The 18093-nt window shown below is 34.7% G+C and overlaps 1 protein-coding gene across 14 annotated transcripts in view; it reads left to right on the top strand.

Annotated features, from left to right (window-relative positions):
- Nucleotides 1–18093, top strand: part of LOC149773691 (uncharacterized) — a 166198-nt gene that overhangs the window by 114055 nt on the left and 34050 nt on the right. For all 14 annotated transcript variants that reach the window (XM_089946154.1, XM_089946166.1, XM_089946165.1 and 11 more), the window contains 2 exons: nt 11779–12091; nt 14619–14907. In XM_089946154.1, the coding sequence (XP_089802280.1) occupies nt 11779–12091; nt 14619–14907 (602 nt within the window). The remainder of the gene's footprint in view (nt 1–11778; nt 12092–14618; nt 14908–18093) is intronic.

Raw genomic sequence — 18093 nt, 5'->3', positions numbered from 1 at the left:
GCTCTTTTAAAATAAAAATGACCACCAAGGAAGTTGAATCAGAGGTATCACCGACGTCACATCAATATCGATTCGATACCGCAAAAGAATTTTCCGCGAACTTGAAAACGCTTTCCGAACAATACCGTGTAAAAATAAAAAAATACCGTCGTAAAATAACCGCCATCGACGCGGTCGTGTACTCGGTGTCGGGTATAGTAGCTGGCGCCGGTGTTATTTTATCCACGGTGACCACGATAACCCCGATCGCTGTTCCAATCGCTGTCTCCGCGATGACAACAGTTGCTGGAATTGCCAACGCAATCACTAGGAAGATATCATCGTGTTTTCAGAAAAAACTCAACGAGTATACAGTAAAACATCAAATAGTATCCGACGCATACTCGAAATTATCCGGGTTGATCTCGTTGTCGATTGATAATTTGTTCGTATCCGATGTTGAATTCTCCACGATGGTCCAGTTGTATAGCTCCGCGATGTCAAAAATCGAGGATTTTCAACTGGAAGCCGAAACCACCTGGTTGTTGAAATTAGACACTAAAGACAACGAATAATAATAATGTCGCTGAACCCCGAAGGGTTTCAATTACTTCAGCGGATCGCGGAGAACACCACTCCGGTACAAACAAATATGATATCAATAACGTCAACGAAACCCGAATTCAGTGTAAACTTTCCATCACCGGTTCCAGTAAAGGAAATAGCACTGGCAAAATTGCGAGTATATCACAGTTGGCCTAATATCCGAGCGGACGCATTTAACGGACAACAACCTAATAACTCGCTGGTTTTTGCACGGACAAATAAACCCGATGGGACCCCAGACTGGGAGGAGGTTACAATACCAACTGGGTCATACCAAATAGAACAAATCAATAAAGAATTTCAACGCAGGATAAAATCGATCACAGGAAAGGAATCAAAAATCGCTATTACGGTTCATGAACCGACGTTATCGTCGACGATTGAAATAAGCACACCGGGGTATATGGTTGATATTTATAACAGTTCAATAAGAACCATACTAGGATGGCCTGAGAATCCACCCGCGGACACCCCCCCATCAACTATCCTCAGACACGATAACGGAGATGGTGGTAGGCATATTGCTCCATACAACGTAAATATTGCATCGGTGATAGCGATTAATCTAGTGTGTGATGCTATCGAAGGAAGTTACCAGGTAGATACCAAGCAATCAAATCAGGCTCAACAGGGATATATCCTTTATTCGTTTTCACCAACAGCCCCTCCGGGATTTTTAATCGTTGAGAGTCCGATTAATCCGGTCTATATGCGATGCCATGATCGGTTTTTAACGAGAATTAATTTTAGAATTACCGATCAGTCAAATAACCTAATTGATCTGCAAGAGGAGGAGTTAGTGATCACTCTGTTTGTAAGATCATAAAGACTTTCATTGTAAATAACCACTTAGCAGCAGAGGGGGCGATGACATCGACGCGGTCGTCGATGTGCTTACCGGACGCTGACGACGCTGGGGATCAACGCGCAGAAGGTGTTAATTAAACCAAATGACGTTTGGACGATCCCCCAACGACGTCGTCGTTTTTTTTTTACCAGGCGCTGACGACACTAGATCGTTGAGTGCAGAAAGTAATAATTAAGCAAAATAACGATTGGACAAAATGTCCGATTCGCCCCCTCTGCTGCTTGTGGGAAGGACATATTTATCTTCCAAATTACACTATCTGCCATCAGTAATTGCATACAAGTAGAGTCCATCTGCTGACAACATAGACCCTGTCTGCCATTGCACAGTATGCTGGCAGATTTGGGGCTCTGTTTGTTTTTTGTTTTGTTCTACTGATAAATCCTAACAAACATAGACTGAGATCTCATGACAAATTAAGTGATGACAAATCAGGGTCTATGCATTTTGCAGATGGATCTGACTTGTACCAGGCTCTGTAGTCATAAACTGAGCACAAAATTTGATTTGAGATGGAAGATTTAAGAATCAAATATATTTGTGTATATCCTTTTATATCAGTAAAATTGTTAATTTGTATAAATATATAGGGCTGGTAATACTAAGATGATGAGATTTGGCAATTCTATCTTTATTCAATTGGGGCTCCCAGTGGCCAAGTGGTCTAAAGCGCTCACCGCTTTCATGCTTCAGTGATCACAATCCTGGAATCATATAGCATAGTGAAGGTTAAGTGACTTCCATTTCATGCTTCAGTGATCACACCATTTACATGTAGCCCATTTTTTAAAAATATGTTCTTTTCAAATTTAGATCACCATTCATACTGGCCGCTATGTATAGTCTATCTTGTGCTGAAAAATGGCATTATACCCTACAACAACAACAACAACAACAACTTTATTCAATTAATATGAATGAAAAGTTGGCAGTCCAATCTTTGTTCAGTTATTGTGAATCCAATTATGGGAATTCTAACTTTATTCAGTTACTGGGATTCAAATTTAACAGTTCATCTTTTTTCAGTTATGGTGTCTAAATTTGACATTTTTATCTTTTCTCATTGTACATATCTTCTTGAGCATGTGTGTCTGAGTTTTTGTTTTTGGTGTGGAAACCACTGCAGCTCATTGGTTGGTTTGTCAGACTCACAGTCTGTAGGTTGCATGTTCAGATCTTGTACAATCCAGCCCAGGTTGGTTGCAGTATTGTGTCCCTGAGCAAGGAACTTTGCTTCCATTGCCTTTGCTCTATATAGGCTGTCATGTGATAATGTTCTCTTAAATACCAGTCATCTTTCATCCATTCAGATTTTGTGCTCAGAATATTTTTTGACTATAGCCAGTAATATCTGAAAGCATGATCCCTATTTATTTAAACACATAGCTTAGATTTTGTGGGAGAAGTGCAAAGAAATAATCCAATGTTTTTACAGCTCAGCTGTTAAAAAGAACACAAGTTTGGTATGGTTAAGTTCATTTATCGGTTTTGATGACAGTAGATACTGGTAGATTAATAAATTACTGTAAATTGCAATAATTTTATAAAAATCATTTTTTTTCTTCGTATGCCTACCATGTTCTTATGGTGTATAGCTTTGATCATTATGTCAGTGTGTCTGTCAGTTTCTCTCTTCCACACGATAATTTAAGTTTTTACAACACATTTCTGCGACATTCTGAATAGCTTGCACTTGGGGTTAGGAGATCCCTATCAGTTTCTGAAAGGTCAAAGGTCAAATTAACTGACAAGAGAAATTGTTTCCACGTGACAACATTTGTTTTACATCTCAGACCTGGATTAAACTTTATGGATAGTTTGCATTTGTGGTAAGGAGGTACTTTATGGATTTTGATGTAAAAAAAATGCCAAAAGTCAGTCACTGACTGAAAGAAGAAAAATGGTTTCTACACAATAACTAAAGGTTTCATGTAGCTCTGTGTTGTGTATTTCAGTTTTGTTTGTTTACTGAGGGTTGTGCCTACCTGACTTTTCTAATACTACTGAGAAGCAAACTAAATGTTTACTTGAATTAGAATTCAAGTCCTGACTTTGTTTACAAGTTTGCATATTTTTATGTTGGAAATCTTTATGTTGCAGGTTAAGTGAAGTTTGTATATAAAGAGGTTTGGTAAACAATTGTTCATTTCTGTTTAATATTAGTCTTTGGGAATATATAATCACAGTTTATTGTTGTGTTTAGATATAACTTGGACACAAATTTTTTTATTTAAGTTAGTCACTGGAATTACAACTTGTTCTTTGACTTATTTTGGACTAAAACACTACTTTGGGATTATTGAGAAGTAATCCAAACATATTCTGGATTTTATCATTGCAGTACATCAGGACATTCAAGGCTTTAAATTGATTCAGAACATTCTCATTTTGGACTTGTGATATTACATTTAGGATTATTTGGAATTTAATTCACAATATTGTCTTTTGAACTTTCACATTGTATTCTTGGCAGATAATTTATTTGTTGAAATTTCCTTAAACCGTTGATTTCATTTATTTTCTGTTACATAGTTTAAGATCACAGACTTGGTTTAAGATCATTGAGTGGTAACAATATTCTCTGCAGTCTGCATTTAATCAATCCTTGTTGATAGCTTGCAGTTGGGTAAGGAAGTAGCCTGTCGATTTTGAGGTCAAAATGATTAAAAGTCAAAGTCTCTGACTGAAGGAAGAAAAATTCTTTATGTACAGTAACTTGAATTCCCCACCATCTACAGTTGCCAGACTTTCAGGATAGCTTGCACTTATCGTAAGGAAGAAGCCTTTTCAGTTTATGGTTGAAGGAAAAGGTCACTGACTAAAAGAAGAAAAATGGTCTTTGTACCATAACATTGGTTCTAGTGGGACTAAATTTTTGGATGGCTTGCTCATGGTATCAAAGGGTCAGAGGTCAAGGTCACTGGCAAAGAAGAAAAATTCTGTACAAAAATTTCAGTTATTGACCATTTATCTTCACAAAGTTTGTGGATTATCTACACCTAGGATAAGAAAAAGTATAATCATTTGTTGAATGAAAAATGGGTTTTGCAGAGTAAATTTTGTTCTAGAATAAATTCCATAAGTTGAGATCATTATGACCCATTATTCAATAATTTCCAGAGTCAATCATAACCCAGTGGTGCCTACATAAAGGACTGTTAATCACAGGGTGGGTGTATAATATGCCATTCACAGTATTCTTGTTGTGGTTTTGCAAAATGATGCATCTTTGCTAGTATTTAGATCGGCAGATGTGCCTCAAACAGAATTGGCATTTCTATTAAATACAATTTACTTTCCCGAATTAGATCCCTGATTTGTTGCAGCCAAAAAATCTACAGAAAATTGATATCTAGAAATGAAAGTGAATTTGTTGAGCCTGCACATTGTTACAGGGGAATCAGAAAAAAAGTAAAAATAATACGTTTGTTCATGAGCAGCCACTTGATTGCCAAAAAATACATAATTTAATGATATTTGAACTGATAATGAATTATATTACCTGCATTTTTGGAGATTGCAGAACTCTTCAGTCAGTTAAGGTTCAGTTTGTGGCTCATATAGATTCTTGTTCTAAATACATTTGTATTGTCAATACAAGCACTTGGGCAATTGGACTGGTCATTAAGTAGTCTGGTTACCTTGTAGTTGGGATCATATTGGTATTTTTTCTAGAGATATGAAGACTAGTCTAGTGTTACATTGTGCCAGCATGTGAAAGTTGTCTACAAAGTGTGATCTCAACAAGTTTAAGAGACAAATAATAAAGCTCATCTGCCCCAGTTCCACTTATGAAATGTAAAGTTATGAATTGGAATAAATTGTTGATTGTTATTTGGTAATTGGCACTGGAAAATACATCAACATTGTTGTGAGTAGTAACCTTTGACACCTTCCACCCCCACCCCCACCCCACTTGGCCATTACAGTGAATTTTGCTATTAGACTTTGCTCGATATGTAGAAATCTATTGACTGCAGGGGCAATTTTCAGTGCAGAATCGCATGCCTTGGAAATACTTGACAGTGATTGATTGGTTGGGCAATTTTTATTGCAGAATCCCATGCCTTGGAAATACTTGACAGTGATTGATTGGTTGGGCAATTTTCAGTGCAGAATCCCATGCCTTGGGCATACCGGTACTTGACAATGATTGCAATAAATATATAGTCCATAGTCATATTAAATTGAAATGAGATGGTAGGGTACCAACCAAACATAAGTGGATGTGTTTTTTAATAAAACATTTAGTCCTTTTAAGTGAAGGTATATCAGTTTTAAAGTTTTCTCCGTCAAAATGTTAAACAAACCTCTTCCAAAACAACTCTCCACACCAGCATATGTAGTTAAGTTAGCATTTTTTATTGTATGAATTTAAACATGTGGTTAAGTACATGGACATAAATGTGTGTAATTCAGATGTGCTGTGAGAGTCTCAACAAATTGCAAAAGAGAACTTTTTCAAAGCCAATTGTTGATTCTCCAGTAAGGTTCATATGTGAACTATGCAAAAATCAATTTCATACTGGAGAAAATCTAGAAAGGGCACGGAAAATTTGTATTTAAAAAAATGTATGAACCCTGTGTAACTTGTACCAAGTTTTGCATGTTCTACCAGTTTGCAGAGCCTGTACATTGTGACTCTAACCAAGTTTTCTGTGTTCTACCAGTATCTAATCAAATAAAAGGCATCAAAACTGAAGTATTCCAAAATAATTCCAGTGGGATACCAGGTTCTGCTTTAGCTGACTTATTGGCAGCCTTAACAGACAAAAGGTGCATGTAAGACAGAATTGCAGATTGTGCTATGTGTATGGATGTATTGTATGCTATTATTACAGCATTTATGCTGCAGGTGCAGCAGTCGTTGTTGTTGTAGGGTTTAATGCCATTTTTCAGAAAAAGATGGGCTATACGTGGCAGCCAGCATTAATGGTGGAGAAACAACCTGGTAAAACCCTGGAAACAACCACTGACCCACAAGAAGCTACTGGCAAGCTTTCTCACATACCCACATTGGCCGAATCAGAGACTCGAACCCATGCTGACAGAGGTGATATGGCAGTGATCCCTAACGGTGAGCGCTTTAGACCACTCTGCCACTTGGGGTCCCAGTACAGCAGTGTAACATGATATTAATAATGCAGCTTGTACAATAATCATTAACTTGCATTATATATTTTCAGTGGAACTATAATCAGAGCATTAATATTTAGCTTGGTTTTTGACTTTGATATGTGCATGTGATTTTACATTTTCACTCTCCTTACTTGACAGACAATTCCAATGGTGAATTTATAACAAGACAAAACTGTTAATTGTTCAGGAATAGTAACGGAACAGATTAAAGTGACTTCTTGCCAGTAAAGTAGTAGTCCCACCAGCTCAGCTTATCATTGTACATAACATTTTGTTTGTTTAGGGAAATAAATCCAGTATAAATGAACATGAATTTGAAGTTAATACTGTACAAGTACTGAACATTGTATGAAAATTGGAATAATAATACATTTTATATACTTAAATTCAAGTCAGATTAAACTGCAAACTGCATAGACATATATCTCCCTATATAGTTAAATACAAGCCAGATTAAACTGCAAACTGCATAGACATATATCTCCCATCACATAATGTTCTGACAGACCTGGGTCTATGCAGTTTGCAAGGAATAAATCAGTAGAACAAACAAGATAGACCCTGATGTACTGGTGCATTATATGATATCAGATCAGGGTCTTATTTTGTTTGCTTGTAAGTATAAAGGGTGGTCATGAAATTAGCTGCTTACTTATAGTTCAGGCTTAGTTATGCGTAAGAGTGAATAATTGTGATGACCAGGATATCAATAATTAACAAATCTGACCCTTTGAAGTTCAGCTTACCCTCCCAGGGGAGGTAACTTTTGTTAGGATTCTCTGAATAACATTTGTTCAATTATTCATGGGACAATCAATTTAACAGGCCAGGAATACCAGAATTGTCATTGATCCATATGTGCACTAAATGAACAAGTGCCAAGAAAAACATTGTACAGGAAAAATTAAACTTCTTGTTATGTTCTAGATAATATAGTTGTTAGAGAACAACATGTTTTCAAAATTATTTGCTAGTTAAAAGAAGTCACTGGGAACCTGTTTGTCCTCAGTGTGTATCACTCTTTTCAGTGGAAACGGGGGACTGACTGCATGGGGATATTTAGTAGCATTACTTAAGTCAATATTAACAACTTGATTATTAAGCTCTCAGTTAATGTTTATGACTTTATTATAAAACTCTCAAGTCATGTTTGTGATTATAATTAAACTTACAGTTAATGTTTATAACTATTATAAAACTCTTAATATTTATGACTTTAGTATTATACTTAATATTTATGACTTTAATATAAAACTCTTAATGTTTATGACTTTAGTATTATACTTAATATTTATGACTTTAGTATAAAACTCCTAATGTTTATGAAGTTAGTATTATACTTAATATTTATGACTTTAGTATAAAACTCTTAATGTTTATGACTTTAGTATTATACTTAATGTTTATGACTAGTATTATACTTAATATTTATGACTTTAGTATTATACTTTATATTTATGACTAGTATTTTACTTAATATTTATGACTTTAGTATAAAACTCTTAATGTTTATGACTTCAGTATAAGACATTAGTATAAAACTCTTGATGTTTATGACTTTAGTATAAAACTCTTAATGTTTATGACATTAGTATAAAACTCGTAATGTTTATGACTTTAATATAAAACTCTTAATGTTTATGACATTAGTATAAAACTCTTAATGTTTATGATTTTAGTATAAAACTCTTAATGTTTATGACTTTAGGATAAAACTCTTAATATTTATGACTTTAATATAAAACTCTTAATGTTTATGACTTTAATATAAAACTCTTAATGTTTATGACATTAGTATAAAACTCTTAATATTTATGATTTACAATAAAACTCTTAATGTTTATGACTTAAGTATTATACTTAATATTTATGACTTTAATAATATACTTAATATTAATGACATTAGTATAAAACTCTTAATGTTTATGACATTAGTATTATACTTAATATTTATGACTAGTATTATACATAATATTTATGACTTTAGTATTATACTTAATATTTATGACTAGTATTATACTTAATATTTATGACTTTAGTATTATACTTAATATTTGTGACTTTAGTATTCTACTTAATGTTTATGACTTTAGTATAAAACTCCTAATATTTATGACTTTAGTATAAAATTCTTAACCCTTTCATCGCTAAGTAACTTTGGGGGCATAGAGTCCTCAACACTAAGTAACTTTGGAGTTGTAAAGCAAAATGACTTGTGAACTTTGAAATAACATAACTTTGCCAATTTTAAAGATATCTGGCTGGATTAGGTGTCAAAATCAAGGTTAAAAATCAAATTTTATGATTAATTGACTAAAATGTGCATATCTATTACAACTGTTAAAATACAGGTGCAAACAGGTAACACAACAGGTAAAATACAAGTAATTATCTATTTACCTCTTAGAAAACTTAGAAAGTTTCCAAAACTTGTTCAATTGACCATAGATGTACTCATGAATAATTCCAGTAGCAACACAAGTCTTTCTTTCAGGTATTTGACAGGTAGAAATTAAAATTCCATAAAATGCCTTGATTTCATCCAAGGTGAGATCTGTCCACACACCTGTATCGCCTCTGGCACGTTTGATCGTCACATTCAAATTCGTTAGACGGACAATATTTCCAAAAACTTCATCTGAATTGAATATTTGAAAATATTCCAAAGCTTTCCTGGAGCCATCCAATACTCGGGTAGGTCCAGCTCTCTCAGAAAACTGAAACAAATCTCTTTGATTTTCCAACTTTGTCCAAACAAAATTACGTGGAGTGCACACTTCCTCCGGTTCAAAACCTTCAAAGTCCTCCTCATCGTCATCACTGTCACCCACAAGTGCATTTCATTGCCTCTCCAGATGCCTTTTCTAATTTTAATCCAGCTTTACTAGGTCGAAATTGGTAAAATCCTCTGATAATTCAAAATCTGACACTTCACTCTCCTCTGATCTTTTTTCGAACTCCGCCATTTTGGATACAAATTTCACCATTTGGAAAACTCGTTACAAGTGCCTACTTTGTTCGATATTTCTAGTTGTATACAAGCTAAACTCACAAGATAATCCAAATGTAATATCTACATTACAAGTAGGAAGTTATTAGAGGTACCCCGAAATTTATGTAGTCGGGTACTATAACGTTAGAGAAGATCACTGCCCCAGACCGGTAAAGCGGTCCATGGTGTTTACAGACTTACTTGCCCTGGACCGGAAAACCAATCCATAGTGATGAAAGGGTTCATGTTTATGACATTAGTATAAAACTCTTAATGTTTATGACTTTAGTATTATGCTTAATGTTTATGACATTTGTTTAAAACTCTTAATTTTTATGACTTTAGTATTATACTTAATAGTTATGACTTCAGAATTGAACTCTTAATTAATGTTTATGACTTTAGTATAAAATTCTTAATGTTTATGACATTAGTATGAAACTCTTAATGTTTATGACTTTAGTATTATACTTAATATTTGTGACTTTAGTATTATGCTTAATATTTATGACTTTAGTATTGAACTCTTAATTAATGTTTATGACTTTAGAATTAAAAACTATCATCTGTGACTTTAGTATTAAAAACTCTTTAAGACTTTAATATAAAACTCAATGTTTGTGACTTTTATATTAAACTTTCAATTAATGTTTGTACCTTTAGTGTTAAACTCTTTAAATATTTATAGCATACAGCTGATGATAGCATACACCTGAATCTTCTGTTTTGTACTGAGTTGGTAGACTAGGGCCCTCATTGTTTATTTTGCTTATTAATTTTAATCAGCATTTTCTGTGCAGTTTGAAATGACCAGGTCATTGCATTATGACATCATCAATATGTTGTCACTATGTATATTTTAGCAGGGTGAATTATTTGGTGAGACTGGACATTAAAATGGCACAATTGCAACTTGTTTCTCTTATTAAATGATAGGAAAAATTCTTTTACAGTTTTTATTATCACAATAATAGTCTTGTAAAAGAAATTGATAAACTTGGTGAAACATATATGCGACCTTTTCAGATCTTTTGTGATTTAAGACCTGCCATAAATCATCTATTTAGGATTTCTGTTTTAGAGAGGCAATGTGATCTCATTAATCGTGTCATATGGAAAAAATGCCACCAACATATGCTTTCTTTGATAAGAGAGATCTGTAATTTTCATCTAGTGCAAATTTGATGAAGTTATAATTACTTGTTTCTCTCTTATTTTAAGGGCATTTGTGACATATAGTTTCCAGTATTGCTCTAATGACCCTTACTTGGGGATAGATATTCAAACAAGAGTAGGTCAAGAAAATGCACACCAGCTGATAAATTATAAGTGACTCAGAATAGCTTGAAACCCTAGTCATGTGAAAATATCAGTCTTTAAATATAATAAATCTTCGAACATTTGACAAGCGATCAGCCATAAAGTTCAACATTATAGACCCTGATATGCCAAACCATGACACAGTGGCAGGTTAGGGTCTATTCTGTTTCATTCGGATGTGCATTATGCATGGGCTGTGTTGGTTCTAGATTTTTTTCCAAGTTTTGACAGGATTTTTTAAATATTTTATTGTGTACTTTATCAGTACAGGGCTGAAGAATGTAATTTTCCATTTTTGGTGTGGCTTCTGTTCCAAATGTTTCAATACCCATAATATTTTGTTTCATATTTGGTCTTTTTCCCAGAATTTTTTTAAAGCTAGTAAAAGTTTGATTTCATGCAAAGCAGTGCATTTGTATGTGCTCTTTTGTTCAATGGTATAGACTCTTACATCTTTTATACACCCAGAAAAAATGTTTCTTTAGCAGTTATAGTAACTTCATGGTAATAATCTGAACCAGCTGCTGAATTTTCATTCATCAAATGTGTTGTTGTGAATGAAGTAAATTGTCATGTTCTGAAATATTGCTCATCATTTTGGTGATCGTTGGTTAAAAACAAAATGCTATTTGAGCAACAAAATGGGGCAAAAAGGTTAGCTAATTTAACTATATTAAATGAATGTCTTTTTGTCTTCCCATATTTATCAGTAAATGTACTGGGTGAAGTGTTGAAGCTCTACGTTGTAAGATTTCTGGAGCAATATTTTAATGTTTGCAGACTACTTGACCTCTGTAAGAATTGTTTTCTCTTCTTTTTACTTAGTAATGAATTTTGAAATTTATGTGTAAAAGTAATTTCATGATGCTTTCAGTCCAAAATACAGAAGGAAAAAGACAAGACTTCAAAAGAGAAGTCTGTACAAGGGTCACCAGCCAAGGATAAAGTTCCAGTCAAGTCAGTACAAACTCCTCCTCATAAGGACCTCCAAAAGGAGGAATCAGTTCTTGAGGGAAAGCCTGAGGCAGAGCTAGGAAGAGTCTTGGAGGAGGAATGGGAGGCAGAAGTTGTCAGTGTAGTGAAGGAGGAGCAAAGGGAAGAGATTCAGGCACAAATTCCGAAGGCTGAAACTGTGACTGAAGTAGAAGAGGATGTGGAGAAAAAAGAGGAGATGCCACCTGAGCCTGGTGAGGAAAAGATTGGTTTAACTGTTTTTAGCTGTGATGAGCATAGAGCAGAAGAGTTTATGTATTGAAATCTTGTCTGTTGTCCATTTATCATATGTACATTAGCACAAGCTTGTTATTGCTTACATTAGCACAAGCTTGTTATTGCTACTCCTCAGGTATCAGAAGGACTGCAATGCAACTTACACCTTCATCCCTTAGTCTGGTTAGTCCTAAATAAAAATAACGGTGCCTCTCAGATATTTAATAATAGATGCCACCAAACATCTTGAAAAGTTTGTTATCAATGCTTATTCCCAGTGGGTGGTTATAGCAACATGGAGTTTTCATTAAAGGACTTTTTTATAATGTGTTGTTGACCCTAAAATAGAGTGGTGTCCCTTGGACACCTAATTTGGCCATCTTAAAATCTTGTTATGCTGCTTGTCTGGAATGAATTTTCATAGTAATATAGGTTTTTAGAAAAAGACTTATGATGATATGTAGTTGGTTCTGAATTAAAATTGTGTGGAACAGACCACCAGTATGGCTTTCGAGATAGCCATCTTATTAAATCTACTTCTCTTTAACAGATGGTCATATGGACCATCTTTTCTCTAACAAGACTTCTTGTATCTCCTACTGGTCTTAAATAAAAATTGTACTGATCAGGCCTTTAACATAATGACCATAGAGATGTTTTGATATTTTGATTTTACTACTCCTCTTGAAGTGATGTTCACATTGATTGGGTTGTAGCTAAAACACTTTTTACTATATGTTGTTAAACCTAAACAAAAAAATGATGCCAATGTGATTTCCACAAATTTGAAGAAAAAAACTTGTAACAGCTGCCGTTTTTGAACAGATGGCCATACCAAAATGTATTTGTATCTTTATATATATATATATATATATATATATATATATATATATATATATATATATATATATATATATACACTTTTTTTGCAGTATCTGCTTGCTCCAGTATTACACTGATGCAGATCCAACCTCCAAAATGACTGCTTTGTCAGCCATCTTTTACATTTCTGTTCTTGAATGGATGTTCATTTTGATAATGAGGTTTTTGTTAAATCTCTCTATCATTACTCCTTTGTAGCCATTGCTACTCTTCCTGCAAGGATGGTCATACTGACCTGGGAATTTCACAAAAAAACTAAATATAATATCTAGTTGTTTCCAGTAAAAAAAAATTACTGATTTGGCACCATTTTGAAAATCTTGCTATTATTTCTCCTCCTAAATGGTGATATTTATATGGTATTTTCACTAAAAGACTTCTTATGGTGTCTGATTTTTCTTGGATGAAAAATAGTAATCATGAACATTCATTTTGGCCAGCACAGTGACCATCTTGAAAATCTTGTTGCTACTTCTCCAACATGGATGGTCATGTGGGTTTTTGGTATATTGCAGTTTGTAGCTTTCTGGTCTTAGTTCATATGAGCTGATGGGATGACATGTTGTCCGTTGACTCATGTTGCCCATCTGTTAGCACAAGTTCGTTATCACTACTGATCATAAACTTCTTGGAGAGTTGCCATGAAACTTTATGCACACTAATCCCAAGGTTTAGTTGGTCTTAAAATGGTGCTGCTCAGAAATCTGGTTTGTCACCATGGCAACCATTTGCTACTTTTGAATTGATGGTCATACCAAAATGGGATCTTCACTAGAAGACTTATGATCACAGTTTTATTCTAAATGAAAATGGTGATGATCTGATGGCCACAATGGCAGACAACTTGAAAATCTTGTTATTGCTACTCCTTATGAATGGAAATTCATATCAGTGTGTGGTTTTCACCAGAAGACTTATTATATCATATTGGTCTGAGGTGAAAATGCTGTTGATATGACCTCAAATATGGCAACCAGAATATTACTATTGCTACTCCTCCAGAACTGATGGTCATATCAACATGTGGTTTTCAACAAAAGGCTTCTTATATGATCTAGTTGCTTCTACATCATGATCTAGTTGCTTCTACATCAAACTGGTGTCACCCAGACATCCAGTATGCCTATCACAATAAACATAGCAAAATTCTAGACACTAGTTCTCCTGAATGAATGGTCATATCATGGAGTTTTCACGAATGGTCTTTCCATAGGGGTCTAGTTTGTCCTAAATGAAAATGCAGATTTAATATCCAGTATTGATTCCTCAGTGACAAATTTGAAAATCTTGCAGCTTTAAAATATCAGAGATGGTCTCAAGACTTGTCACCTTATAAGAAGAAATGGTCTTATCTTGAATTCCTGGAAATTCTTTTTCAATGATAGAGCATCAGTATCTTTTTGAGGGACTCTTGTTCAAGAATAATTTGGAGATTGTTTCACTACTCGGCAGTTGAAATCGACAGAAGAAAGAGGCTTATCTTGGATTCCTTTAAATGTTTCTGTCAGTAAAGTATTAGTCACTTTGAGGGTCACTTGTCTTTGATAGTTAGCATTAAAAGTATTAAATGCACAAATGAATTCTTACTGTTTGACATGAATTCTCGATGATTTCATATTGAAGTACATGTTGCTGAGACAAGAGAAGAAGAAGAGGTTGATAAAGAGAAAGAAGAAAAGGAGGAAGAGGAGATGGCAGAAAGAGAGCGGACTCCAGTGAAACAAAAGCATGAGGTGAAGTTCAGTACACCTGAAGTGAAGCCAAGCCCTGCAGAGCAGAAGATTACACCCAAGTCACAGAAAGACCTGGAGCTGGAGGATTACAAGACCAAACTAGCAGAGAAGAGGAGGATGGCACGTGAAAAGGCGGAAAGAGAGGCAGAGCTTGAGAGACAGAGACAGGAGGAACTCAGGTAAACTGGACTAAAGTGGTTTTTTGTTGTTGTCCCCAGCATCAACACATATTTAGATATAATTTTTAGCTCAGGTCTTTGAATAAGAGGAGAGATATTGTGCAACCACCAGTGCTTGGTTTGGCATCTGTACATGTAAAAGCATATAAATATGTACAGCCTCACTGCATCGCAACCATTGTTTCTTACAAGTCGAAGGAAAACAGTTTGAAGTGGGTTTCAAAACACCTACATGTTGGAAAGGGAGATGAGGAGGCTAACTTCATACATTCATGTACATTAGGTATACATTCTTGGTGAAGTTTGCATTCAGCTTGTGTGCTTGGAAGTCACTGTGACCTACATTTCATAATTTATTTTGCTGGTATAGGTTAAGGTTTTGTGTTTTGTTTATGACCACATAGGTGTTTTTGCATCCTGTATACTGTATTTACCGCATATGTTGGGACACGATAAAATAATTATTTTTTTTCCTGTCCCAGAACTTATGGTGAAACATTTTTTCACTTTGGTCATATGTCCCAAGACTTAAGAAACGAAATAAAATTGTATTGCATTTGTGCTTCCCCCCACCCCACTGCACGTTGCAAAAAAATATATAAATAAAACGTTGAATTGATAATAGAAAGAAACTAACCTTGTGTTGTTATCATTTATTCCTTTTTTCAACATGAGCATTTAAGAATAAAATATTTCCACGAAATCCGTAAGCGTAGGATTCCATACTGTAGCGTGTATCAATTATGTCCGATACCACACACCACATTGTTCACATGAACATTGAGAAGCAATTGTGTGTGGTTGTGCTCCAAAGTTAGAACATGTTATCCGACTGAAAACTGGAGCCAACAAAGTCGCAAACAAGAGGGAAATAGTCAACCGATATCTTGAAGAAGCCATTCACGCATGACACGGTGTTGGGTGCAAAATAATCAAGATTGAATTATATCCAGGTCTACTGTATGACAGTATGTCGCAAATAAAAACGATCATTTGAAAACACATTCACTTAAGTGTAATTGACAATCTTTTCACCAGCTCGGGTTACAAAATTATCCTTCCTATTTACCCGCAGACGTCAATGATACTTTGTATTAATTGTAACCACAGATGCCAAACACATCGAACATAGAAGCCCTGGTGGTGAATAAACACGACTGGCAGCAATCAGTTAACTCCTTCTTTGAACCTACCGACAGGACATCAAAGACAAAAGGTGATTTTTATTACAAAGCAAGCTGATCTCAGAAGCCGACTTTGGTTACTTTTTTTTTTTTTTTTTTTTTGGTAAAGGATATCAATACAAAGGTTATTTTATTGCAAAGCAAGCCGACATCGGAAGCTGACTGGATTTTGTGAAGTGAGCTGTTTTTTTTTTTTGTTTAAAATACAAAGACGGCCAAGATATGGAAGCAAACTTGGGTTCCTTTTCAATTATATTCACGGGAATTTTGAAAATAAATTGAAACAATGGAACATATTTTGACGCAATATAGTGCTTTGTGCACAGATGTCGATGAATTCGCAAATGAGAGGGAAATAATCAACCGATATATTGAAGACAACTGCCTTTCATGCATGGCACGGTGTTAGGTTCAAAATAGCCAAGAATAATTTATATCCAGGTCTACTGTATGACAGTATCTCGCAAATAAAAATCATTATTTAAAATCACATTCACTTGAGTGCAAGTGACAATCTTTTCGCCGGCGCGGGTTACAAAAGTGTCATTACTATTTATCTGCAGACATCAGTGCACCTTTGTAATAATTACTACAAAAAATGCCAAACACATAGAAGCCCTGGTGGTAAATAAACACAGCTGGCAGCCAACAGTAAACTTCTTTGAACATACTGACAGGACATCAAAGACAAAGGTTATTTTTATCACAAAGCAAGCCGATATCGGAAGCCGACTTTGGACTCTGAAGCCGATTTTTTTAAAAGGATATCAATACAAAGGTTATTTTATTGCAAAGCAAGCTGACTTCAGAAGCCGACTTGGATTCTTTTACGTGTGCCGATTATTTATATCTTAGCTTCGAATAAACAAAGACTGCTGAGATGTGGAAGCTAACTTTGGTTTCATTTCACCAGTATTCACGACATTTTTTAAAATAAAGTGAAACAATGGAACAATTTTTAAAGTTTACAATATAATGCTTCGTGCGCGAACATCGATGACCCAGCATCATCCAGAAGATTTGGAGCAAATTAAAATCACGTGATGAATAGATCATTTCACCGACAATATGATCATTAAGATGGATAAAACTCTAGTGTACTTTGATCGCATTCGTGGATGGACTGACTGTAAAATGGGCGTCAGAAGTGTGAGAATTAGCAAGACTAGTGCAGATTTGAAAACATCTGACTTTTGTCCTTGCAGTTTCCGCTTCAGGTGGTGTGTTGTCTCTAACATTTTTTCATGGTATGAAAAAGCTAAAAATATGTTCATGTACCAAAAGAATAGATCGTACGTGTGCAGGAGAAGGGTTGTGTTGATGAGATGCTGCTGCAGTGGATTGAAGAGTTTTATGTCAAGTATACAGTTTTATATTTTTTAAAATAAAATCTCAGTTGGAGTGCAATTTCTGACATGAAATTTTCGAATGATTTAAATGGTGTCCCACAACTTACGACTCGAAAAAAACGATGTGTCCCAGAACATACAGTGCACAAAAAATTACTTTTGAAATTAATTTATGGTGTCCCAACAAATACGGTGTCCCAGCATATATGGTAAATACGGTACATACTGTTCAATTTATAATCATGAAACTTAGGGGATGCATCTTGATTAGTACTACAGCATCATCACATAAGTAGCTTGCTATTGACCCATTTTTCTTGTCTCACTAGCTTTGCTTATTTGTTTGAATCATTTACTAGCTGATTGTAAACACAGTCACACAGAAAAGGTCATTATGACCTATGTTTCACTATCTTGGTTCAAACATAGGTTTTGGACAAGCTATGTAGATACTATCCTGTCTAGAATCTTGAAACTTAGTGAAGGGATTAATCTTGTTGAGGACTACTCCCTCATTGTAGAAGTAGGTCATTGTGGTCCATATTTTGTGCTTCACTGAATAAGGGTAAATTTGTGTTTGTTTCTCAGCAACTGTTTATTCTAAAATTGTAAATTTGGTTATATATGTTATATATATGTGTGTGCACGTGTGC

The sequence above is a fragment of the Sinohyriopsis cumingii genome, unplaced genomic scaffold (genome assembly GCF_028554795.1).
Source record: "Sinohyriopsis cumingii isolate HCF-2022 unplaced genomic scaffold, ASM2855479v2 utg000622l, whole genome shotgun sequence".
Lineage (NCBI taxonomy): Eukaryota > Metazoa > Mollusca > Bivalvia > Unionida > Unionidae > Sinohyriopsis > Sinohyriopsis cumingii.
Note: the sequence above shows the minus strand (reverse complement) of the source record. Positions and strands in the feature narration are given on the sequence as shown.